This window comes from Gymnogyps californianus, chromosome 2 (assembly GCF_018139145.2).
Source record: "Gymnogyps californianus isolate 813 chromosome 2, ASM1813914v2, whole genome shotgun sequence".
NCBI classification, from domain to species: Eukaryota; Metazoa; Chordata; class Aves; order Accipitriformes; family Cathartidae; genus Gymnogyps; species Gymnogyps californianus.
In genome coordinates this window covers 115,567,302-115,593,450 of record NC_059472.1, presented here as the reverse complement: position 1 = coordinate 115,593,450, position 26,149 = coordinate 115,567,302, and the positions used below count along the sequence as shown (strand labels likewise).

Here is a 26,149-nt window from a genome sequence, read left to right as displayed (position 1 = left end):
GGAAGGTATCATACAAAAAGAGACAAGAGAAAGTATTTCACAGTCATCACTAGTGTCAGCCACAGAAGCAAATATTTGTCATCTAGAAGATATATATAATGTAAAAGCCCAAATCAGTATTTAAAGAAAAATAAGAGATACCCTCCAGGAAATATCTAGTTCCCACTGCTGTCAACAGAGAGCCTCCTAAGTAACATCAGAGGGAAGTGGATGTGAATTTGATCTCTGTCCTTCTTCAGAATCCCAGAATCAAAAAAAAAGGTACGGTAATGGCCAGCAACAGCTATACACTAAAGGCCCAATTCATTTAGAAAAGAAAACATAAATAATTTGTCAATCAATAAAAAGAAGACTAAACGAGCTTGAAGAGATTTCATGTGTCCTCATCTACAACTTCCTTTCGGCGCTGGGCCCGGAAATGACGCTCAATATTTATTGTCACTTCCCTCTGCAAATTTCTGCTGTTAGTTTTTCCAGCTGTTCTGATCCAAGGATGCTGAAGTACTTGTCGTGCTGTGTAGCGCTTCTGGGGATCCACTATCAACAGCCTGGTTATGAGGTCTTTTGCTGCTATTATAAAAGAAAGAAAAGGAGAGAGGGGAAAAGAACAGTGACTTGATGATACTGACAGTTAGACCTACACAAAACATCCTTCTTATTTTTTCTTACTAGTTTTACCATAATGACTTTTGGGACTATCCCCAGGAGATATTCTAACAACTGAATTTAGAACTAGTGACAGGAGACATTAAGTCTCCAGCATATCTTTTACTGATACTGTTCTCCCCTTCAGAAAGGGAGGAGAAAGTGAAGGGAATTTAATCTTGAAAGCATGCTGAAGGCATCAGGCTAGGTGTTCAGATTCACAGGAATTAGCATTGGGTATCTCATCCCTCAAGGAGCATAAAAGTCGTAGAATGCTGTTGAGCATGTTCTTTAAAAGACTACAGGGAGAGAGGGGGTTTAGGGTTTCTGATTTTGAAGAGTGCACAGAAGACACTGTACTAGCCTGTGAGAAGGAAAAAAATACTGTGTGCAGACCCCATTGATCTCAACAGAAAGTCCACACTGTGTTTTGCAGAGCAAGGATTTCATTCTCAGCTTTTGAGATTTTTGTGTACATCTTTACAATCTAACATAAACCTGGAGATTATTTTGGTACCTTTTTCTACAGAGACAATTCATACAAGCAAGGTGAGGAAAACCTTGCCTTTGCCTCAGAAAGGGAGCAATCAATTAAATCAATCAGACCCACTATTCAGATTCACAGCCATTGATACAACCAGAGGACTAAATTCACATTTAAAGCAAACACAGAATCACACAAGAGAGACCTGTAAAACACTCCGAAGTTCATTGAGCTCATTGTCCTGAACAAAAGGGAGTTCCTCCCACTCAAGGGAAGAAGTCTGTCACTTCTCAGATCTGCTATACATGCTGAATCTTACCTGCAGAAATATTGTCCCAGTATGGGGAAAGGAACTCGTAGTGACCCAGCTGTATGATCTGAAACAGCTCTTCTTGATCACGTTCCTGACTGCGAAAAGGGGGAAAACCGCAGAGCAGAATGTAAAGGATCACACCAGCTGCCCACATATCTACTTCAAGCCCATAGCCTAAGGAAGAAAAGACAAACCAAAAGTCCTGTTTTAGAAAGAAAACTCACAACTGGTAGGGAACTGTTTGTTTTTCATTCTGTTTTCCAAGAAACACAGCAGCTCTGCTCAGTTTCTCAAAAAGATGAGGTCAGCAGAAGAATAAGTGGCTGGTACACCACGCTTACAAGCTGAGCTGCTCTGCCTGTTAATAACTACAGCTCTCACAAAGTGCCTCTCTTCTTCAACATGTTTCACAAACACTGCCTCACAAGGCCAGTGTCAATTGGAGACTAATTGAGAAAACACAGCATATATTTCTAAAATAGTCCTCCTCAGATTCCCTTTGAAAAAGCACTAAGAGAGTGCCAAGTTTCCATTGAAACTGGATATAATTGGAGATGTGCAACCCAGCTCCACAGAACAAAAACCAGAAATAGCTTTGCTTGAGTCATCAACAAAATGGACTCCTTTCCAGGTCTGAATCTTTTTGGATATGAAATCTCCAAAATTTCTTCTAATGCAAAACATGTTTTGGCTTCTTACATAAGTTTAACATACATGTTCACAACGTTTTTGCATCATTAGGGGCCTTGGAAAATTGTTTGGGTTACAGTCATGAAACACAGCTGACTACCCTCAGGTTGCAACATGAACTTTTGCTCATTTCCCCACTTCACCAATTACCATCTATGATACTTTAGGGGCTTGTCTGCTTGGAGATCAGTGTTATATTACCATAGACATTAATAATGCAAACATGACTGATGTCACGCTTGTGTTTGTCAAAAGCTAAAAGGTTTCCTTCCCTTTCACAGATTACACTGCTAGCCAACCTCCTACCCTGTAAAGACACATCAGTAGGTTGAAACATTCTGGAATATTTCCATGATTAGAAAGTTCAGAGTAATTGTATGATTTACAACAAATTATAAATACATACTCACCCTTCTCAGCAAGTATTTCAGGGGCAACATACGTTGGTGTTCCACACACAGTAAATATGGGTTTTGTAACCTGCTTTGCAAGGCCAAAATCTGCTAGTTTCAGTGTAGTAGATTTATCTGCATTATGCTGAACCTATACTCAATGGAAAATACATGTATTTAGTCCAGATGCATTTTAAGACAGCAAAAGATAAAGGAAGTAGTTAATAATAAGTAGGAAGTTCTAATAATAGTGCCTTCAAGTAAAGCAACATGAAATGGAAACAGTATTTTGATAAACAGCATTCAGAAAGTGTTTTTACCCCCATATACTAAGAGGAGGCGCATATATTTCAGAGGACAAGCAATAATGGAAAAAGAAAACTTTGCTCGACAGACTCTAGCACATTGTAATTTCCAAAAATGAAACGGAGGAAGACAAAAAATAACCAAGAGTCAATTAAATGTTGTTACTATTTCCTCTTGGGAAAGTAAACTCTTCTTTTCCCCTGGGAAAGCAAAGAATGTTGTGGGTGTCTTTATACTTAAATGCGATATTCCCAGGTAAGCTACTGACTTTACAGTGTCACTTGAAAAGCATATCTTCATCATACAGGTCTAACAAAAAAAACCAAACCCAAAACAAACAAACAAAAGCTTTACTTTCTTTGCAAATTACTCTGCTACTCTACCTGCTGCCCTGAAAATAAATGAGTCACAGTCATCACATAGTAAGAGTTGGAGAAACGGATCCATGCAGAATGTCCTACTAAATGGGTCTTTTCAGCAGTCCCCATCTCCTACATCCACCTGGAAAGTAATCAAAACACTTCTTCCCATTCTAATTTTGTATGTATGGGTCTTTAGCATTAATTTGTAATGCAGTTAATGAAACATTATTTTAAGAAACAAAATATGTCAGTGACATAGACAGTGGGATCAAATGCACCCTCAGCAAGTTTGCAGATGACACTAAGCTGAGTGGTGCGGTTGACACACCTGAGGGATGGGATGCCATTCAGAGGGACTTGGACAAGCTCAAGAGGTGGGCCCATGTGAACCTCATGAGGTTCAACAAGGCCAAGTGCAAGGTCCTGCACCTGGGTTGGGGCAACCCCTGGTATCAATACAGGCTGGGGCATGAAAGGATTGAGAGCAGCCCTGCAGAGAAGGACTTGGGGGTACTGGCGGATGAAAAGCTTGACATGAGCCGGCAATGTACACTCACAACCCAGAAAGCCAACTGTATCCTGGGCTGCATAAAAAGGAGCATGGCCAGCAGGTTGAGGGAGGTGACTCTCCCCCTCTGCTCTGCTCTGGTGAGACCCCACCTGGAGTACTGCGTTCAGCTCTGGGGACCCCAACATAAGAAGGACATGGACCTGTTGGAGCGAGTCCAGAGGAGGGCCACGAAGATGATCGGAGGGCTGGAGAACCTCTCCTGTGAAGACAGGCTGAGAGAGTTGCGGTTGTTCAGCCTGGAGAAGAGAAGGCTCTGGGGAAACCTTATTGCGGCCTTTCAATACTTAAAGGGGGCTTATAAGAAAGATGGGGACAGACTTTTTAGTAGGGTCTGTAGTGATAGGACAAGGAGTAATTGTTTTAAACTAAAGGAGGGTAGATTCAGACTAGATAGAAGGAAGAATTTTTTTACGATGAGAGTGGTGAAACACTGGAACACATTGCCCAGAGAGGTGGTAGATGCCCCATCCCTGGAAACGTTCAAGGTCAGGTTGGATGCGGCTCTGAGCAACCTGATCTAGTTGAAGATGTCCCTGCTTATTGCAGGGGGGTTGGACTAGATGACCTTTAAAGGTCCCTTCCAACCTAAACTATTCTATGATTCTATATTCAAAGGCCAAGTCATGAAGAATGCAGCAGTATAATTAAACACATCAGTATTCTTAATACTGGTGACTGATATTCAAATATTCTTTAAGAGGTAAAAAAAGTCATAAATTTGCTTTAAATGAAAAATGGTCTGTCTCTGGAACTATGGGGAACAGATCAGCAGCTAAAATGTCTACAAGAAAGCCAAGGAAATCTGGACTCCGCTTTTGAATGGACGAACTGGAGTATAATGCGACAGGTATACTCCATGCTTTAACAACTCACACTTTGCCATCAGACAGTGCTTGAGAAAGCCAAAAATTCAAGGTAGTCTCTATTACAAGACAACTAAGGGCACATATGGGACAAAAGTTGCTCTCCTACATTACAGCTGACTAACCTCCATTTATCATCCTTACAGAAACTGTAAGCACTCATCCAATTTTGATTAAGCAAAAGGTTTTGGGGTTTTTCCTTTTTTTTTTTTAAGAAAAATATTACATTACAAATTAATACATTATAGCCTACTAATCCCTTTTAATTTTCTTTATAGAAAATATAAGCACTGTTCTAGTTTTGATTAAGTAAAACATTTTGGTTTTTTTTCTGGTTTTCTAAGAAAAAATATTTTTCAGTATGAAACTGAAAATAAAGTTTACTACAACCATGCAGTCAAAACTTCTGCAGGAGAAAGCTAAACTGCCATAGCCACTTTCTCTATTACATTAGCCAACTTCATGATGATTTTTTGCTATGATGCACTGTGGACACAACAGCTGACAAAAATGAAAAATAAATTACAAAGGTAAAAGTTACTTTCTAGAGTAGCATCTATCCACAGGATTTATATTCTAACAATAGGGGTAACAGTGGTAGAATGCTACAAAAACTCACAATTGAAATGCACAATTTTATATGTACTACGAAAATATAAGCATTAATATATTTTCCTATTGTATAAATAAAGCTTTTAAAATTATATAAAAAAATTATGTCACGTGGAATTTCAACTAATACCCTGCATGCTACTGTACTAAGACAAATAATACTGAAATGTTCATATAAATTTTTAGAAACCAGCAAGGGGTTGGGGAGGGTAGAGAACACACTGGTCTTAATCCCAATCCCAAAATCAGCAGGAAATGTCTTGCTTTGTAAAATACACTGTTGTACTTTTTCTTTTATCAGGATGCCAGACTCCTAATCTCTTATCACAGCACAAGGTGGCAACACTGCACCATCTGTTCTTCCAGGACAAAACCATTGAGCTTTCATTTTACTTAAAAACCGCACAGGTAGGAACAGCATGCACCGTGGGTATATTTTCACAGCTTTGTGATAATCATTTCAAAGACAGCATGTAACCTGTCAGCACGCCTGAAAACCTCAGCCCAGAACTCCTCAGCATCTTCACTAACACTATGCTCAGAACAAGTCAAAGTCAGCTTGGGCAGAGCGAGCATTCCCTTCATCCCCAACTTTGTACTCTCCAGTCTACCTTTCTGTCCCTTGGCATCACCTTGAGCGTGCAAATATGCTTCACTGTAGAAACAAAATCTTCTCAGGTTGCTTTTATTCCTTCCTGAGGCCAGAATACTTACTCATAGCAGTATCACAGAAATGTACAACCTGCTCAAGAGAAATCTAGCCTCTGACATCTACAGTATGTGCTCTGTGAAATGGTAAGAACAAAGCAAAAATGGTAACATTAAATGAACATACTAGCCTTACTGTGACACCTAAAAGACAGCTGTTACTGTTTCTGCATTCAAGACTACAAAGAATGGTTCCAAAAGTCCATTTAAAAATGTTGCCTTGTCTTACCTGCCTATAGAGTTAATTGAGATAAGGAAGACCAGTATTCAGTACACTTTCTATAGACAGCAAATCTAGGCCATATAACTACTTATGTCCTTCAACGGCAAGGGAAGCCAGTATCTGGTAGTCTTGGACTAAAGGCAGTCAGAATTGCTCACCACTCTCTCAAATATAGATGCCATAGCAGGATATTAGAATATTGCCTAAGGATTTCTAGCTATCCCAGCCATACATCCAGATTATAATACACTAATACAAAGCCAAGTTCATCTTCAACGAAGGGATAAATTGATCTTTTCCTTTTCTCCTGTCTGTTGATGACTCCGAGTACTTCATGCTCTTGTTTGTTTTCATATCTACCTTGTGAAATCCATCAGAGTGTTTAAGATGATGATTTATAGCATTAATATTTCTCTGTATGCACATATATATGGTAGCACAGATTCTTCTTATAAACATCATGAAAGCAAGCTAGCCCATGGGATGTTTTGTATATTAGAAATAGATAGAGCTAAAGAAAAAGTACTGCTTACATATTTGAGTTTCAGACATCCCTTGCTGCCAGCTAGAAGAATTTCTATGAAAAATCTTACAGAAAATTCCCCATGTAGGTTTATCATACTGAAAGCTCTTGACAGGTAACTGGTTAAACAGGATTTTAATTCAAATGCACTCGGAAACCTCTGACAGTGCCTTGTGTGTATGTAAATAGTGTCACAAAAGCAAAGTTAAAGGAAGGCTATACTTGAAGTTCTCATGCATATATGAAAACTTGAGAGAGAGAAAAAGGGGAGGAGGAAGGAAAAAAGCTCAAACGCATAAAAAGCTATAACACTTATATTATTGATGAAGCTGAGTGTTAAAAAATTACCACATTAGTATGTTTGAGAAGTGTACAAGGAGATGAGTATACAATCACAAATACAACCCTTCCTCTTCCCCCTGAAAGGGGTCAAGGAGGTGACTGTGTGTCTTTTACAGCTATAACCTAGAAAAACACCACTACACTTTGAAATTAATTTCTCACTCACAAGTCAAAAAATACCAGCACCTGTAGAATTAAACAGTCCATTAGCTAAAAACCTTGCCAGCAAATTCTGCTCCTCCAGGTAGCACTAAAGAAGTGACTGGCTTCTTTTGTGGAACCAAACACACCACATTGCTCATCCTCGGTAGCAAAAGGTTTTCTTGCTGAACACCTAGTGCTAAATGAGGTGATTCTGTTAGCAGATGGGAGGGAGTCAGAGCAGCTGTCTTCACACCAGCTGTCAGACAGATTTTGTTTTTGTAGCGCAAGTCACCACCCTTCTGCCTCACAGCTACGCTGCAAGGAGTCTGATCATTGTGGGCAGACACAGCAGTGAAAAAGGGAGGGGGGAAAACAAGAAAGGATGATGGTGGACGGTTACAGAGGTTCATAACTAGAGGACAGTTCCATAAGAGGAACAGTAGTGCAGTGAACTAATAATTAAACCAGGTTTCCAACTCTCTCCCGTGTCAAGAATTTTACAATTCACTAGACATCAAACTGTATTTCCACCTTTTCCTCTGTAGGGACAGAAACAGTTTTCCTTCTTTCCCCAGCTGCTTATTTTCATGAAACTTATGGAAATATTTTTTTCCCCAGTTTGCTGCTGCACTGTCAACTCTGATGGAAATTAGCCAGTACGTTCAAAAGTCATTAGGATTAGATTCTCACACAAAGCAGGTTTACAGCAGACAAACGCATTGCCTTAGCAAAACAGACCAAGGATCTTTTCTCTTCCATTTCCCATTTGCTGGAAAGGGTTAGCAAAAATCGTTGACAAGAAAAAGAACGGACCAGATTCACCTGACTAAAAGAAGACCCCAAAGTAGGACAAACAAGTCAACAGCCTAAAAGTACATACCGATTTCTGTCCTCTGTGTACAAAGAAAGTCTAGGGAGACTAATTCAGACTTAAACATCCACAGTGTAGGAATCTGAAGTGAAGCAAGAGGTATCCCACAACCAAGGACATCCCTGCAGGATGCCAGCACTTCCACCACTGTGTTTCCTCTCCAGAAGGCTGCCCCCAGCCCCTGACCCACCAACAGCAGATGAACCCATGAAATTTGCTTCAATACTGTTTGTTATTTTTCAGCACTGGCTGACATTAAGATTAGTGACAGCTCTCCTTCCTACTCCACTGCTACTGCTCCAGTCACTCTGAGGAGTCAGAGGCAACACATTAAAAAGTCAGAAGAGGCAGAATCTTGCTCAAATGGACTGTATTTATAGGTATGCTTATTAGATAGCACGTGAGCTATCCAACACTATCAAGAGCTTATAAACTCATTTGGCTTGTTGAACAAACTAACTTTTCAAAAGGATGCTTTATGTAAATGATATCTAATACAGGTTTTCACGGCCAATTAGCAGCAAGGTGAAACTGGAACAGGTACAATTTTCTTTCCCATAGTGTTTGGGTAACACTGTTCTCATATGACAATACCTACAGGCTGGGGGCCAGTCTGTCCTTGAAAAATATTTTCTGACTGTCAGAATGGGCGATGTGATTATTTCAGTGCTACACAACTTTGCCACTGCCCAGCAATCTCTGTTTTGCAGTGCTGTGAACGACGTGAAAACAACCAGAACGGACCTGTATCTTGCCTCTCTTTGCTTACCTGCATCACTGTGCTGATTACATATTATAGAGGGAAATGAAGCATCTGGTCTCAGGTGTTTCACATGCACTAGCTTATTTTCAGCAAATAGGAAGGAGCAGAGCCTGGTTTATAATGGAAAATCAGCTTCTGGAAAAAGCCCTGCAGTTCTAAGTGAAACTTTGTTCCAATGGCAAAACGAGGCATGAAGGCAGGGCCTACAAGCCTACTTCTTCCTGCAAACCAGCCACTTGCCCTCACCATCTTTTATTTACACACAGACTACATATCAAGGATTTTCATCACACTAAGCAGGATGCATAGCAAGACCTAATATAGATGCTATTAGTTAGTCAAAAGGTTTGGGAGCAAACCATTCAGGTCCAACCTTGTTCAACCTCTGCATGTCCTACAGGCTACACTGCTGCTTTTCTCCAGAAATTCACACTGATTTCTTCCCACAATTAATGCCCTTAAAGAACTAAATGGCACATAGGACTAAATCATCTATTATCTTTTTTTCTGGCTAACTATGATCTTCCACCAGCAGATCAAATCTGATTTGTTAGAGACTGGCAAATATTTGGTATCTATCAGGAAATTTGGAACCCTAGTACAAGAGTGTAACAGACAATTAGCAAGGGACAGTTGCTTACTGTTACTGTTCTACAATGGGTGCCTTGTCAAGTGTCAATACTGCAAACATTTCTATGCATATTCACACATGCGAGTAACTCTACTGACTTCAGTGCTGGATGCAAGGAATGTAGCCTCTGAAATGTGATGGAAAGAATAATTTTTCTCTTTGGCATGAAGTTAGTATTTGAGCTGACTTTAGTGCTGTATTTCACCAAAACACTCACATTTTACTGTCAGATTATTTCAATCAACTGCATCATACTTTTGCTCCTAAGAAAATAAATTGTCACAAGATAGAAATCACTACAGTAGAGGACTAGCACAGCGGTCTGCAGGATGTGTGACTGCAGTGGACAAAAAGTCCACCAAATAAATAACCTCAATTAGCAATTTTAATAAATTTTGGTCTGCAAGGAAGATGCCTTATGATTCAGTGCATGCTTCATGTAAAAAAATTCACCCTTGCATACCTAGAAGTCAGATGCTAAGTAACAGGCCTGACTTCCAGAAAAATACAAATGCTCACTACCCCTGAAAGCCAGGTCATTTTTATTTGAATTTCCATCTGCAAGCACTGCTATCTGCAATGCACAGCCTATCTACATGAAGTAAACTGTAACGGTAATTTCACTTCAAAATTGTACCCATTTTTCCAAACAGTCCTGCCACAGCACATTATCTGTGCACAGTATTTGCTTAAAAATATTCAAAGATCCATAACTAAAAGGAAAATAAATTCAACTCCTGCACATATGCAATGTGTTTGCCAATACTTACCAAAAGATTCTCTGGTTTGAGGTCCCTGTGGACAATGTTCTTGCTGTGAATATAAACCAGTGCTTCACACAGGTCAGTGATCATGACAGCAGCATCATGCTCCGTGAACTTCACACTTTCTATGATTGCATCAAATAAGTCCCCTCCTGGGACATACTCTAGGATTAGGTAGATCTCAGCTTCTGTCTCATACACTTCAATTAAGCTTACTATATTGGGATGAGAGAGACTCCTAATGATCAGAATTTCACTTTCCATCATGTCTTCTTTCCCCTTCAGCTTGGATTTATCAACAATTTTCATGGCATAGATCTGATTGGAGTCACAGTGGCGACATTCCTTCACCACTGCAAAGTTCCCATCCCCAATAGTTCTGCCAATCTCATAGTGTTTTTCCACATCAGTTCTGTTTTTAATGGCATGCCTCCGGCTTGTGTTTTCCAATCCCTGAGCCTTGTTTTCTTCTTTATTCACTCTGCGCTCCCCTGTTTTTTCTCGTCGCGTCACATCACTCTCTCTACGCGTGATATTCCCCTCTCTTCTGGCACCCTCCTCTTTAGCCCTTTGGCCCTCTCTGCCCTCCTTATGTGTTTTAGATGGTTTCTCAGCATCCCTTGGACTGTCTTTCTTTAGCCAACCACTTTGGTTCATTATGCAGCTACTTCCATTCTCCTCCTTCACTTCATGAGTTAGCTGCAGCCCTTCTACAGCATTCTTCTTGATTTTTACTACTTCCTTCCCATGGTTTTCATGTTTCTCCACATCCCTTTCCTTCTCAATGCTCCTTTTTTGCTTCTCCAGCCCTTCATTAACATTCCTACGTAAGGGCTTCCACGTCCTCCTACAGCCATTATCTTTCCAACCAACTTCCTCACCTTCCAGACAAGTTTCTGAAGATTTTCGGCAATTCCTGATTTTTGCATTTCTTTCTACATGGTACCTCTGACATGCGCCTGTGTTCAGGTTTCTGTTCTCAAATGAGGCCTGCCTTTCCCTTTGTAACTTTTGTCTGGCCTGCCTTTCCCGTTCACACTTCTCACACCTCACCACCTCCTCTGAACTCTCTTCTAATCCCTCCTCAGGACTCCTCTCGTGGTTAAGGTACCTCTCGCTTTCTCGGGTTTTTCTAGAAGGCTTCACTCCTTGCTCACCACCCCAGCTCTCTCTGGTCCACTTTTTTTTGGTTCTCATTTTTTCCTCTTGCTTTGTCTTGGCTTGACTTTTTCCTTCATGTCCAGCTACCAGTTTGGGAGACATGCCTTCACTGCAGTTCTTGGTAATTTCTGTCTCATCAAAGCCACTGTCCACTTTCGAAGCTTTGTCATACAGCCTGCTTGTCAGTTTTTGGGACTGCTCCTCGTTCTGCTGAATGGCAGCACTGGCAGCATAAGGATTTTCAGGATAAAGTTCTTGTAATACCACTTCCAGGTTCTTCAAAGTTAGGGGCTCCCTCCCCATAGCTATGAATGCATCACCTTCCCCAAAGAAGTCAGAAAGACTTCGGATTTCTCTGCCTCTCAGATTGTAAAGCTTTCTCACACGGTCATTCTTCCAGCGTGGAAATCCCAGAGCTTCTGAAATGTCAGCCATCAGCTGTTCAAAGGTCTGGACCGATCTCCTGTTCAGAAGCAAGGTTATCCTTCTGAGTGTCCGTCCACTGGGTTTCACCACTGTAATAATCCTTGGCTTCACAGGACTGTGCTCTGAATGTATCGTGTGAAAACCATTACGGGGATTAAAAAATGGGGACCTATGACTGCTTTCATTCAAACATGGTTTTCCATAGTTTCCACGACCAACAGGAGGACAAGTCCCTTGTAGTTTCCTCTCTTTCACTTTTGAGCTTGCATTGTGTAACGAATGGTCAAACAAGCCTCGGTGTCCTAAAGCAAACAAAGAGCAGGCATATTATTCATTTTGCATCATGAGGTCTTTCTGAGTAATAGTTTTCTACATACCAGTGTATGTGACCTCAGAGAGTAAGGGTAGGTGCATTCAATGCTTATAAAGAACTTTAACTGCCACTAAGGAGTAACTCCACATACATCCAAATACAAATATTTTCACGTTTGTGAGAAAATGTAAACGCACTTTGTGACAGAGAAATGCTATTAAAAAATAATAATATTGGAAACAAATAGATCCTTCTCCTAAATCCTCCCGTCTTCCAGAAATCCTCAAGAAAATGGGGTTACTTGTGTCAGGATTGCATCCAGATTGTTTAGCATTCTCTTATGAATCTACCTACCATGAACTCATTCAATTCCTTTCCGAACCCAATTACAGTTTTGGCCTCTGTAAACCCTGTGGCAACAAGTTCCACAATTACATTGCATGAAGTAAAAGAAACTAATTATTCTGTTTTAAAATTGCTACCAGATGGCTATGTGTGTGCAACCTTATATTCTTATAAATAATTATCTCCTCTTCACTTTCCCTGGACTGTTCATGTAGTTTCTAGACTTCTATAACAAATTAAGTAAATGAGATTCTCTTTAAAAAGCATTACTTTTGCTACACTTTTACAGCAATTTTATAGTACATTTAATAGCAATGTAATTTAATTTTTTCCCTTAAAGAAAGGCCATCTTAGTTTTGTTTGATAATTGGAGTCCTGGTTTTCCAATATTTTGGTTTGACTTTCTTACTCTAAAAATTATGTAAAATCACACAAAGTCCTTTATATCATCTAGGGACATTAACAATTTTCCCTCTGATATTTCATCTTAGAACACCAACCAAAGAAAACAGCACCATTTGTTATGTGTAATTCTGAAAAGGAAGAACTGAAAACATAACACGTGGTTATGGACAAACCAAGATATAACATAATTCACTGTCTATAAACACAACAATAAGCTAAGAATAAAAATATCCCCTTAAAGTACTCTGATTTCTTGTACTTACGAAGATTAAAAGTTGATTACAATGCAATTCTTTTCAGCCTCAAGAAATAACTTTCAGAATGAGATCACAGAGTGCTTCCAACTCCATTTAATAGTCTTGCAGTTCAGTTGGAAACAAGCATTCAATATGTATGAACTAACAGGACCAAGCCAAAAGAAAGCAGCCAGAATGATTACTGAACCATTACAAGGAAACTCCCATACACAAATGACTTATCTCCCAGAGAATCCCACCTATTTTCATACATTACTATGATTACGTAGTCACAGTGCAGCGGGCAAATCCACAAAGGAAAATCCGTGCACATGAGTGTTCCTCTTGGTGCTAGGGTTAGCACACATGTTCAAGAGTTCTGGCAAGCTTAAGCCTACTACGTTTTGGTTTTCAACTGCTGAAAAGCCATTTTCAGTATTTCTAGCTATGTATTTTTATTTGTTCTTTTCATCAAGGCATAATAGAGTGAAGAGGAAATACGCCTCCTCACCTAGAACAACAAACAAAAGGGAAAACTACAAGTGCTGCAGCATTCACTCGCTTTGCCTCAAAAATAGTGTATCCAAAAGACCAGGGGTTGCGTGGGGAAAGCACACAAGGAGATACTGCTACAGACCTCCACTCTGCTGTTGGCTTTGTTCGATGTATGATGATGGACACTTCTTAGTTGTAATACTCTCACCAGCTAAGCGCTGCGTGCCCCTCAGCACATCCCTTAACTCTTGGCTTCATTTTCTTCCTCTGTCAAATGAGATAGATACTTCTTCTCCAAATAAATATTACAAAGAAGCCCAGCTGCAGCACGTTGATTGAAGACGTAAGCATTATATAAGAGCTATGTGTGACTAATGCTTGGTGGTTGTACAAGTTATTTCTGTCTTCATTCTGCTTTTTAAGGATGATCTCTTGTTATCAAAAGATGACTACATATGTGCTAGTGATTTTTCAGCAATCAGATATTTACATTCCACCCAGAATAAAGCCTACTGTGAATGAGGGGAAAAAAAAAAAATTCAGATGTAGTAATAGTTCTCTGAAATCTAATTCAACTCCAGAACATGTTGGTTACCAGGAACTGCCAAAGCTCTGAATTTAATCAACATTTCCAGATTCTTGCGTACCCACTGTCATCAAAGCATTATCTTGCTTATGGGAACAGCGCGTGACATTTTTACTGCTTATAATCTTGGTACAACATAAAAGCAATGCTGCACTAATAATGACTTTTCCCACAGATTATGTTTCTCCCAGCTATGCTGCTATTATCATACCTTTCTATAAACCAGGTTTAGTGGTTTATAAACCATTACAGACCAATGGTCTATAAACCATTCATTTTAAGTGCCTGGCTGCACTGTTGATTGTTTCAATTACCCAAACATCAATTACGTTTCCTTTCTTCACTAAATCAGCTAGGCTTTAAAAACAGAAGCCAAGTTTATTTTTTAATTCTATAACTAATGGAATAAGAGCAGTTTTATGTAATTATTAAGAGCGACCCAGGAATGTGTTTTTGTGCTTTTTAAACTGGCTTAATTCCTAGCCAAAAACAGTTTGACACAAGCCACAAGTTAATATATAATCATTTTAGGAATAAGAATAATATTGCATATTTTTCTAAGATGAAAAAGGAAGTTACATGAATGCTTAAATCAATGCATAAAGGAATCTCCTAATGTTTTCTGAGAAAAGGAGAAGTGTCAAATTTTGTCAAAGTGGTGGTCACAATGACTATATATTACATAAAATAAAAAATTAATTTCAATTGCCTGTTACAACTATTTCAGTCATAATCTCTGTTATTTTCCAGTTATGCTATATTTATTTTAACTGATGCACATGAAACAAGCCTCAATCTGTCAGGAAAGTGCACACACTTAAAGCAGTAACAAGCATTTGTAGAAAGCCTTCAAAGGTCACACACATACACAAATCCTATAGCTACAATTTATATTGCTTCAAAATCTTGTTTCCATATTTATATACAAGTGGGAGAGGGAGGAAGAGGGAGGTGGGATCAGAAACACACTTCAATGAGTCTGAGTACTGGCAAATTATACATCAGAGAATGAAATGTGTTTTTTCTTTTACTGTCTTACTGAGAGCTAATGGTTATCAAATATACATATTTCTTATAAGTGTTAATATGGATGGATGCATGCATCTGTCTATTTTTATCCATATACACATCTATCTATATATGCTTGTGTATCACCAAGTATCAATATATAGGATGACGCAAAAGATTAAGAAAGCAGAAAACTGTAGGGGAGCAGCATGGCCAAGGAGGCTGCTGAGGACTGTTGCTGTGGAAGCACAGGGGTAAGGCAGCACGTCTGGTCAAGGGCACCATGCGTGCCACCTAAGCTGCGCACGTGGGCACAGAAGAAAGAAAACTGGGACTCGCAGAGCAATGCAGAGCTCCAGATGATGAAGACATGGTGGTCTTGTAGGGTAAATGATCACACCAAGTCCCTAGAGAAGCAGGGAGGATGGGACAAACAGGGATTTGGGGGCTTGAACAGGCAGCAGGAACAAGAAGTTTAGCACCTACTGACCAGAGCACAGGTGCTCCCTGGAGAGAAAATGGTTGCCGCAGGGAGCACAGCTTCTGTGGTTCATCTTTAAAAGCCAATTCACAAACCATTCGTGATAGTCAGTCCCACCGAGGGGGGGGGGAAGGCATGGTGGGAAACCACAAAAATTCCTCTAGAAGACCTTTCCTTGTAGGGTTTTAGCTCATACTCTGGACCTGGAGTAAAATAAAGTTAATTCAGAAGACTTAAGCTCCGAATAAGGTGGGTATACAGAGCTTCAATCAATCTATATCTTAAGGAATTGCCTGGCTACACCTCCTACAACAGCAGAGTAATGGGGTTTGCCAGAGGTCACCTATTCTTGCAATTAAAAATGTATTGCTGCCATTTGTCCTTCAAAACTTATCCCTTCCCTTGACTACTCTATAAGTTTTTGTTCATTAATTAAAATATTTCCACTGATCTTGCATTCCTTCTTGGCTCTCCTGCTTGAGATCACAGTTTCAGTAATTAACTGAATGGTTTACCCAGCAGCTAATTCTGCTATCAAGTCACAGGTTGCAGTGGAATTAAATTTTTACAAGGAGTATTACAACACAATTTAAAACAGAAGGCAACATGGAAATAGGATCTAGTTATGGCATTGCTTTCTGTGAATAAGATCGTGTTATTTAAGCCCTGCAATTTCTTTAGAGGGCCTTGGAACAATATGAAAACCTCCACTTACAAAAGCAACCGTGAAATCTCCCCAAAACGTTAGCAGCATTCTTTATGCAAGTAAAGTTGCACATGTCAGAAATTGTGTATCTGGGAGTTGTTTTGATATATTGGTCCCAATATAGCATAAACAAAATACTGTTTCAAATGGGAAGGGGAAGAACAGCACTAAAAATGTCTGGTTTTTCCTTAAGCCCCAGCAATTCCTGCTGAGGGCATGCAAAACAAAGACCATAGGGAAAAAAAATTAATCTTAATTGGAACCCAAAACATTTAATTTATGTCAAAGTATCAACAAGTATCTTAAAGTACTTGAGGGTGAAAAATGTCTCTGGCCTTTGTCTCAGAGCAGCCAAGTATGTAGTTCACACAGGTTACCAGTGTACATCAGCAGCCGGCTCCAGGATGCAATCTGAGTACTCTAGAAGTATGCCATCTTGATCTCCCCTTCTTGCTGTAAATTATTAAATGTTGCAACTTTCAGGGCTAGTGCACACTGTTAGTGCCCAAGACTGAAGTAGTAGTATGACAAGTCTCAATGTACTAAATTAGTTACATGGAAACAAAATATGATCACAGGCATCCTTTTACAGCAAGTAAATTTTACATGGGCATTATTTACAGCCCTACTGTTGGAAACACTACTGGTGAATTTTTCTCTGAAGAGCCATAGCTGTAGCACCCTCTCTTTCCTTCCCTCCTGCTCATCCTTGCCTCCCTGCCATGCTTTACAGCATTTTAGGGCAGAGATTTTGAGTCAGGACTCAGCAACAAAAGGCAGTCACACTGTGTCAGTTTTGTCCAGGTAAGATCCCAAGTAGAAAAAGAAAGTCAAATTTCATAAGGACTGGATCGAGACAGTGTCAAACATAGCAGGACAGTCCCTACTAGTTCCAGCCTGAGCAAGCTCCAAAGGCTCACACAGCTCAGAGGTATGGTGGACCTTGAGGACCTCAGCATGCTTCAAACCAAGCTTCAAAAATGTCTTTTCCCCTGTAATAGCTACTTTAGTAACTGCTAGAGGAAGGTCAAGCACCAGAACTGAGAAGACAGTTTGTCTCTCCATCCTCTTGGCAACCCATGGTGCTCCTCTGTGTAGAAGCTGTTTAATTCAGACAAAAGCAGACAGAGCAGATCACGACAGAAAGGAAGATCTGAAAATGGGGCATTCAGAGGTATTATGTAAACTATTTCGGTGGCAGGTCAGTGTCTGGCTGCTTTCAAAAATCCCACCAGCTATCAGGCCGAGACAGTAACGTTAATAAGAAAAAGTGGAAGTTGAGCAGTTGAATCAAAAGTTTGGGACTGAGTAAAGGTGGCTGGGCTTCTCACATGGAGACTGAGAGTCAATAAGGGAAACTGAGGAGACTGGAAATGGCTTGTCAGAAGGGAGACTGGAAGAAAACATGGAGCACAGGGATTTTGCTACCAAAGGAAACTAAGACTATAGACAAACATGTACTGAGACAGACAAACAGGACTAGGGAGAAGGGGGTCACTCCGTCCTCCAATGTGTTATGGAAGACAAATTGGTCCAACAAAGAAACAGGATTAGAAATTTCTTACAAAACAGGGTATGGCAAAGGGATTAAAAATGGAAGTTGATTGGGGAAATTCCAGGAGAGGCACAATGCAGTAGAAGCTGGGAGAGGGAGCTGGAACTTGCAGGGAGAGAAGAGGAGGGCTGGGAATAGGAGAAGGAACTGGAAGGGGCATTGCTTTTCTGGTATCACTGCCCAGAAGCCAGCCGTGTGTAGCAGGGCCAGACACTGAAACTGAAAAAGGAAACGTAGTGAAGAATTGGACTGGGAAGATAAGAGAAAAGAAGTTATAAGAGGGACTGGGACAGACTGCAGGGAATGGAGCAAATATGGCCATAGTTAGACACAGTCTGACAGCAATTCCTATGAACTTTGACACTGGCTGATAGCAATTTCTATGAACTTTGCTGACACAGTGGAAGCAGATGGAGACTGTAACAGGGAAGCAGTAAAAAGTGAGGGTGAGAATAAGAGCACGTCGGGAAGTCAGGTTGGATGCTGAACTTAGGCAAAGGGACGGGATTGGGAGCTAGCAACAGAACTGTCCTCACATGGTCTGCTCCTTTGCAGTTCTTCATAAAGGACATCTACCTGCTTTTGTTGTCACTTACCATATTAGTTCACCTTGATTTTTTTTTTTTTTTTATTTTAAAGAACAGGAAAAACTACATGCACACAAACAGGTGACTACATTAAGAGAACATTGCCAAGTTCATCATTAAGACAGGACAAAATTAAAGTTGTCAGCATGACTTGAATTCACTTCCTCCTTGCATACAAGATAGTTTAGAAGTGCCAAGAGTTTTCCCTGTGTCTATGCCAGGGTACAGTGCATCCTCTCTTACAGATAAATGGGAATCAGGACTGTGCTGTAAAAAAATATGTAATTAGAAGAGCTGAAAAGTGTGTAGTGACAGAATACAGGAAGAATAGTTTCTCTGCGTAAGGCAGTGCAGCCCTGAAGAACTGGATTTTCTCTCAACCAATTCCATAGAGTTTCAAAGCAATCAACTTACTTAATCTAGATTTCTCAGAGAGGATTACATTCTGGTGGCCAAAACAATATCCTGAGACCTGATCTGCAAACCTGCTCAGTGCTCACAGCTGCAAGAGAATATACTGGAAGAGGTACTTCAGACACAAGGTAATGCAACACAACACACAGATAATGCTAACTCATCCCAAAATTCAGGACCTGGGCATCTCAGGACCTGCATTCTTCCCCAGATTAAAGTACTTTTGACTATATTTTTTGCACCTTGACTCCCACTGAACACAGTTCATGCCCTCTCTTTACAGGTATCACAGAGATGCTAATCCATGTTTGTTGCTGTAGCAATAACCATGACAGAAAAGCCCACAAGTTAATAAGCCTGTATTAACAGCAGGGTTCAAAAAGCATGCAGTGAAAGGCACGAACAGCCAGGGTAAACAGTAAGATGATGTTCATTAGGTAAGCTTTGTCCATCATATGCACTGATGGAGTCAGAGACCCTGGGGGAAAAAAAGCAGCATCTGATAGTGTAATTAATGTTTATATCTTAATGCACAGGAACATGTGCTGGGGGGACAGCACTGCTAATCAATGGTCATAAAGGCTTGACTTTGTAACCTGAATAATGTTAGGTTATAAGTACCTGGCCTCGTAGAAATACATTTTTTTAATGCATTGAACAAATACATTGAACAAATCGTATGTGTTCAGAATACATTTGATGGTAAGGCAGTTATAAAATATACTATGCAATAAAATATTACTGTAAATCATATGGTATTATAACCATGGTTTACTGAACCAAATAAAATAAGTACAATAAGTATTTTTAGAAGACCAAAGTGTATTTTATCCAATTACATAAAAAAGTAACTCATCATGGTATTTGCATGAATTCTAATCTGCATTAGCTACTGGTGTAGAAGGAAAACAAAACCATGTTCATTATTACAATATCATTTATCAGCTGGAATCTTTCAAGAACAGTTTTAATACTGTCACAAGGGGGGTGGGGGGGGAAGGGAATCAGTTTGATTTCTATAACATCATTTCTGCTACCCTAGTGGGCATCTCCAGTCATACTCATGCCAGCACATCCATGTCCAATTTGCACTAGTGTAATGGAGATCAATCACTGACCCAGTCTAACCCAATTTGTAGAAAACTAAAATCACTCAGCAGCTCAGGCAGTATTCTAAGTTCATCGAAAAAAATTTAATTTGGGCTCATCTACAAAAAGAAAAACAAAGCAGAATAACATCTCTATCTCATAAATATACAGTTTTAGCCCTAAAAGATCCTATAAAATTAGTATGATGGGTTTCCAAGTTCATTATCTTTCACAATTTCACATCAAGCATGCTTAAATTTGCATGCAGTATTATTTTTCCTTTAACTGTCAGCCCTGCAAACTCAGCTGTGTGTCAAGTTGGGTTCCTTCTGTCCCACACATCACCAACAGAACTAAAGTTTCTCCCGGCCAAATATGTCTGGTCCCATTAAGTGAGTGCCAAAGCATCAGCTATGAGGAAAGAAAATGTCCTTAGTGGCTACTCCTAGAGTGCAAGAGTATGGGAGACGCACACCTTATACCACTGCCTCATAAGGGCAGGCAAGAAGACTTCAAAACTTTGCATCACACACCATCTCTTCAACATTTAACATTTATTTTAAGAACAAAAGCTTTCTATTTTAAGAAGAAAATAAATATCCATTATGTCATGGATGGAATGGAAATTAGAGATCTCTGGAAACTAGAGATCTTCAAATCTTTCAGTCCCATAAACGCCCATTCTCATTCTTCCCCAGTCTTTCACTCTAGAAAGAAAGAAGAAGGGACTCTACTCCCTTGTCCCTGACCATTTCTCTCACTCCCTTTTCACTGCCAGTTTTGGGACATAGACCTCTGAGTTTATGGGAGATCCTAGAGGACAAAGAATACCAGAGCAGCTAAAAAGCAGGCAGATGTTGTAGCAAAGGAGTTCCTAAGGAAGGACTCTCTGGAGGGACAGCCTGGGTGGAAAACCTTGCAGCTGGCTGGACTTCAGCAGAGGGAGGGAGCCTGAAGGATACCCACATTGGATCCCTCGCTATGGCTAGACGAGCTCTGGATTTCTCCATTCTGAGGATGGATGGTGCCTCCTTGTCACCCCCAGCCCCACCGCAGGTGCCATCCTGCAGTGAAATGCATGTAGGATGCTCAGCATGCAACAACACGTGACCGTATTTACTGTACAAGAACCATAACGGATAAATGACATTTAGCAGCCACCTTTCCTTCTTTCTCCTCAAAGAAGATAAACTCAGGGTTTTCCTTGCCTCTTCCCGCCGCGCCCCCCCCCCCCCCCCCCTCCTTTGCTAAATGTTCAGAGCCCCTTTGCAGCCTGCCCTGGCCCTCTCCTGTCCAGCTCCCTCCTAGGATGGAGCAGCAGAGTGCAGACTGCTTCAGGGCAGCCTGGTTTGCTCTCTGTGTTACGCTCCCTTTTCCAACCTGGCAACAGTGGTTGGGCAAAAATTACCTTCCCAGGTGCTCACCTCCTTCCCCTGCAGGCCCACAGCCACCCCGCTATACGGTTTAAGATTTTCTAAATCAAGCCATTTGTAATTAAAAAATAAAATATTTACAGCAAACACAGATGGCTATTGCCATGTGTTAGTGTTAAACTGAGCTGAATCACACCCAGAGCAGCAGATGAAGGTGAAGATTTCATGTAGTCTGGTAATGAGTCACAAGTGTCATCATTTTTACTCTTTTTTTTTTTTAGAGCAGAACCCCACTTTCATTATCTTCTTTCTGACATTTTAAGGGTAGCAAATTAAAAAGCAAGCATAAAGTCTTTTAAAGAAGTATACAGATGCATAATCTGTAAAGACCAAGTGAAATGTAAGACTGCACGTGAAATGAATCAGTGCCTTTGGAGGTGTGAGGCTCAGTTTAAGTTGTTACCCTGCATAAAACCAAAAAAAGAATATTATGAAACTGCTCATTTATTTCATTCTTTCAAAAATGACAGGCTGTGCGTTTTATTGGGAACAGCCATGGCTGCTTTCTGCAGTTTGACAGCTTTAGGGTCTGCCCCAGTAACCAGGGAAGTGAGCTCTGCAGTCCAGGACCTTCCATCAAGAATCTTTCAGGAGAAGGACAGAACTGACAGAGGGAAACAAAAACATCTTACACAACTGCGATATTTGCCAGCATCCATCTGGCAAAGCCCTCCGTGTGTTTCTCAAGGCTCAGTGTACAGGGAGTTTCACTTTCACGTTGATGCTCTTGACTCCTGAACTACCATATATTTCAAATTAATTATTCATGTTTCATCACAAAGTAAGCTTTCACTGCTTTTTAATCCTGTTAGCCAACGTTGCCTCAGTCAAAGAAGCAGGATTCTGTTTCTTCTTGTGGGAGATTTTATTTGCATTGCTTCCTAAATCTCAACTTGATGACTAATCGGTTGCAACTGAGCAAACCCAGTGAAAATAAGAGAGCTTGCAGAGGTGTCACTGAGAGTTTAATTAGGCTTTCAGATCCTTTATTACCAATAACCTTGTTGCATAAGTAAAGGAAAGACCCAGCCAGAGTCCGATTCTCCATCTGGTTTGCAAAAGGGGCAATTACCCAAAATTTTTCTGTGGAAATTTAGCACATTTCAGAGAGGTTAACTTGCATATAAATGTAGAATTCCCAACCCCATTATTACAGAACCATTTTTTCAGAAGAGACTTATATATTAAAGTCAACATTGCAAAATAAATTGTTTTGCAGAACTTATAAAAGAAAATGGGTTTCTCAAGGAAAACTCTAAGCCAGTACTAATTAGACTTAAAAGCATGATGACAAGCAGAAAGATCAGGATTTTCACACCACCAGACATTTCCCAGCATTTCCATTAACTACATTATTTGGGGTGACAAGAAAACTAAAAAACTGGAGTATATGAGCAGGCTAGCAATACTGATTGAGTAGGACATGGTGTTTTCAGAATGATTATTGAGAGCTTCTTCTAAGAATATATGACACAAGTAATTGTTTTGCATTCTTACAATAATTAGACTGAGTAAACTATACTAGCAACAGAGGGAAGATGGTAAATATGCCTGACTTTCATTTGCAGTGAAGGCAAACTACTGCTAGACAAGATGAACAATTTGCAAGCATTACCAAAACTCCAAATTTACATAAGAACCAACAGAGGCAGTAGCTCCCCCTCCTTTTTTCATTGTTTCCAGTATCTGGTGAACACTCCAAAAGGCCAGACCCCATACCCTGAAAATGAGAAAAACCTGGAAAATAGTATACTGTCAAGAAGAGAAGTGTCACATTCACCTCTTTCAACTACTACATTTTCAGCTCTGATCCAAGTTACACTGAAGCTAATTAAAAGATTCACATTACCTTCAGTGAGATCTGAATCAGATCTAACTGAGGCTGCTAAAGTCACCATAATGTTCTGATGCTAATTATATTTACAAGAAAATCTATATAACGCTGATTTCAAATGTTGTTAAATGTTTAGGAATCATCAAGTCAAAGGAAAAGAGGAAAAGCAGTGACAGAAACCAACTCAATTCGCCCTAGAGCTGCTGGAAAACAAGGAAGGACCACCAGCTTCCCTGATTTCTACAAAACTATAGATGTTTCTGCAGAAAACAAACTAAGCTAAGTAATCTTAGAAACAGGGAAATGAATCCCACACAACTTCCCTTAGTCACCACATGCTGAAAGTCCCGCAGATGCCAAAATTGTGAAGCTCTGCAGAACACGACTAGAAAAAGCAGCAGTGCAGACAGATACAAAGTATGTAGTGACACTACCAGATAAAGATACATTCAAAACTCGGGTTAGTATGCCCAAGGTAATTAACTTGAGTATAAAAAAAACCAGTGAAGACAAGGTAACTTTAGCACAGCTCAAATTCAGAGGCTTGAACAGCCGCCAATATCTTGAATTAAAACCAAGTTATCCTACCTTTGCTGACAGTTTAAGTCCAATTAACCAATTCAGGTTAATGAACCACAGATGGAGATTTACCAGAAGCTAGCTCTCAGCTGATGTGTCCTAACACCCTACAAAAATTGGCATGGAAAGAGTCATGCCATTTCAGGAGATCCACGCCCATTACACTACAAGAAAGAGACTCTAACTCAGCAGGATCAGTTTTATCCAGAAAGCTGCAGGTCGGCTTCCTGAGATATAAAATGCAGCCACCTCTTGAGAAGAGCATGACAGAGTTGCTATAATAACTGCACTTCTACTACATAAAGTAGCTGTAATATGTTTTGTAAGCTTGGTTTCACTTGCTGACTGTTTTGGGACTCTGCTGGTTCTCAACATTTCAAAGAGTCAAAACTGCATTTAGACCATATAAAAAACACAAGAAGCGTCAAGAGGAGAAAGAGGGGCTAAAGAAAAAGGAGACAAGGAGGTGGGAAGACAAACTTGCATGCAAATATGCATATACGTACATTTTCATTTCTGTATAAAGCTAGTAGCAAAAGCATGCATGATGAACTATCAGGTGGGTGATAAACTCTTAGATTATACCCTCACACAATACAGGTTGCAATCTAAATGCGCAGAGGAAGAAGTCAGAATTTTGTTATACTGTTGTGAGGGGTTTGTTTGTTTGTTTTTAAAAAAGGAAACCTTTTGGTACCCGGTGTAGCAAAAGTTTCAGTTTATGGGGTTGTTTCCAAACATAGCGTCTCACAACCTGAAGACTGTTCCATTAGCTCAAACCAGTGGCCTGTCCAGTCCTGCTGACACCATGTACTAAATGTCACCTGAGGAAGGCAGAAAAAAATGCTGCACAGTGAAAAGTTACAGAATAGTTTTCCTATAAATATCTGTTCTGTTATTAAATAGGAGCAAACATAACCGATATAACTACATAAGTCAGGGGATACAAGGGCACAACCGGCATCCTTCCCCAGAGAGGTCTGGCTACCACATGTCACAGCATCCCCATCTGACACAACAGCCCTCCCCACCCTTTGAGCCTGTGCCTGTAACCCACGTAGCTCCAACTGTAGTAATTTCCTAGGTGAGGGAAAATTCACCACCCTTAAGTGTGTTTTAACACACAGTTGTGCAACAGCTTAAAATCTTTACATCGCATGCTATTTACTGTTTTGCAGAGCATCAGTGCTCTCTGAGCAGCCCACGGGCATTCATTCCAAGTGAACTACACTCACACTGACTATTAAGAGTGCGAGTTACTTCTAATCTTCAATTTTTATTGCAGTACAGACGACACTGTGCGTGCCTTTTGGAATAGTAAACACCGACTTCACACTCAGACTTCAAAGCCTGCTCTTGTATCTCGCACAGCTGCTGAGGTGGTCTCTCAGCCTGGGAAAGGAGCACAGATAGCCTGACCCCCACCCTGCACCCCTGTGGGAAGCAGCAGAGACTTGCTCTCCGTGTAGTAGTAGCCTCTTGCTCCGCTTCCCAAAGGCTGTGCAACGAATCCGCTTCATCAGTTTCCACTACGATACAAAACTGGGGGGGGGGAGCGCTTCTCTTCAATCAAAACCACAAATAATTGAAGGAGCGCGGTGGAATAACCACCCCAACTTCGCACCTTCGGGGACCCCTTTTTTTAAAAGCCTTCCTTCCCTCCCAAAGCCCTCGCCTCAATCCCACCGCCAAGCGGGAATCGCTCCTTCCTCCATGCCTCTCAAGCCCCCATTTCAAGCCCAAACGCCACCGAAAGCTCCCCCCGCTCACCGCAACCCCACAGACACGCAAGGACCCGGGGAGGAAGTTTCACCGGAGCCGCCTCACGCCCCCCCCGGAGCCGGAGCGCGGCGCCCCCAGCTCGCCCCCCTCCTCCCAAAATGACCCCCCCGCAACAGGCGACCTGCCGGGCAGGGGGGGGCCGGCGGTGTGGCGCGGGGCTGCCCCCCGGGAAGGGGTCGTCGAGGGAAGGGGGCACTCACCCGCGCAGTGGCCGTAGGGGCAGCAGGAGCCCGCCGCGGGGTGGAGCGGGGGCGGCGCGGCGGCCGGCATGGCGCGGAGGCTCGGCTGGGGCCGAGGAGCTGCCCGCACCGCGCCCCACCGCACAGCGCGGTCGCTCCGCGCCGCCTCCCGGCTGCGAGGGCAGCGAGAGGGAGGGGAACCCGGCGGGGAGGAGGCGGCGCCGCGCAACGGTCACACCAACGGTCACACCTCCACACCCCTCCCCGGCGACAGGCGGGCGGGGAGCGGCCCGCCTTCCCGGGGCAGCCCCGCGGGACGGCGCCTCCC

General features: G+C 41.2%; 1 protein-coding gene across 1 annotated transcript; it reads right to left on the bottom strand.

Annotated features, from left to right (window-relative positions):
- Nucleotides 1–373: 373 nt before the first annotated feature.
- DCLK3 (doublecortin like kinase 3) lies at nt 374–25,912 on the bottom strand. Its single transcript, XM_050892169.1, has 5 exons — nt 25,843–25,912; nt 10,214–12,096; nt 2,543–2,675; nt 1,449–1,616; nt 374–570 (listed from the first exon to the last, which is right to left on the bottom strand). Exons 1-5 carry the CDS (start codon nt 25,910–25,912, stop codon nt 374–376), a joined length of 2,451 nt encoding a protein of 816 aa, XP_050748126.1.
- Between the last annotated feature and the right edge of the window lie 237 nt (nt 25,913–26,149).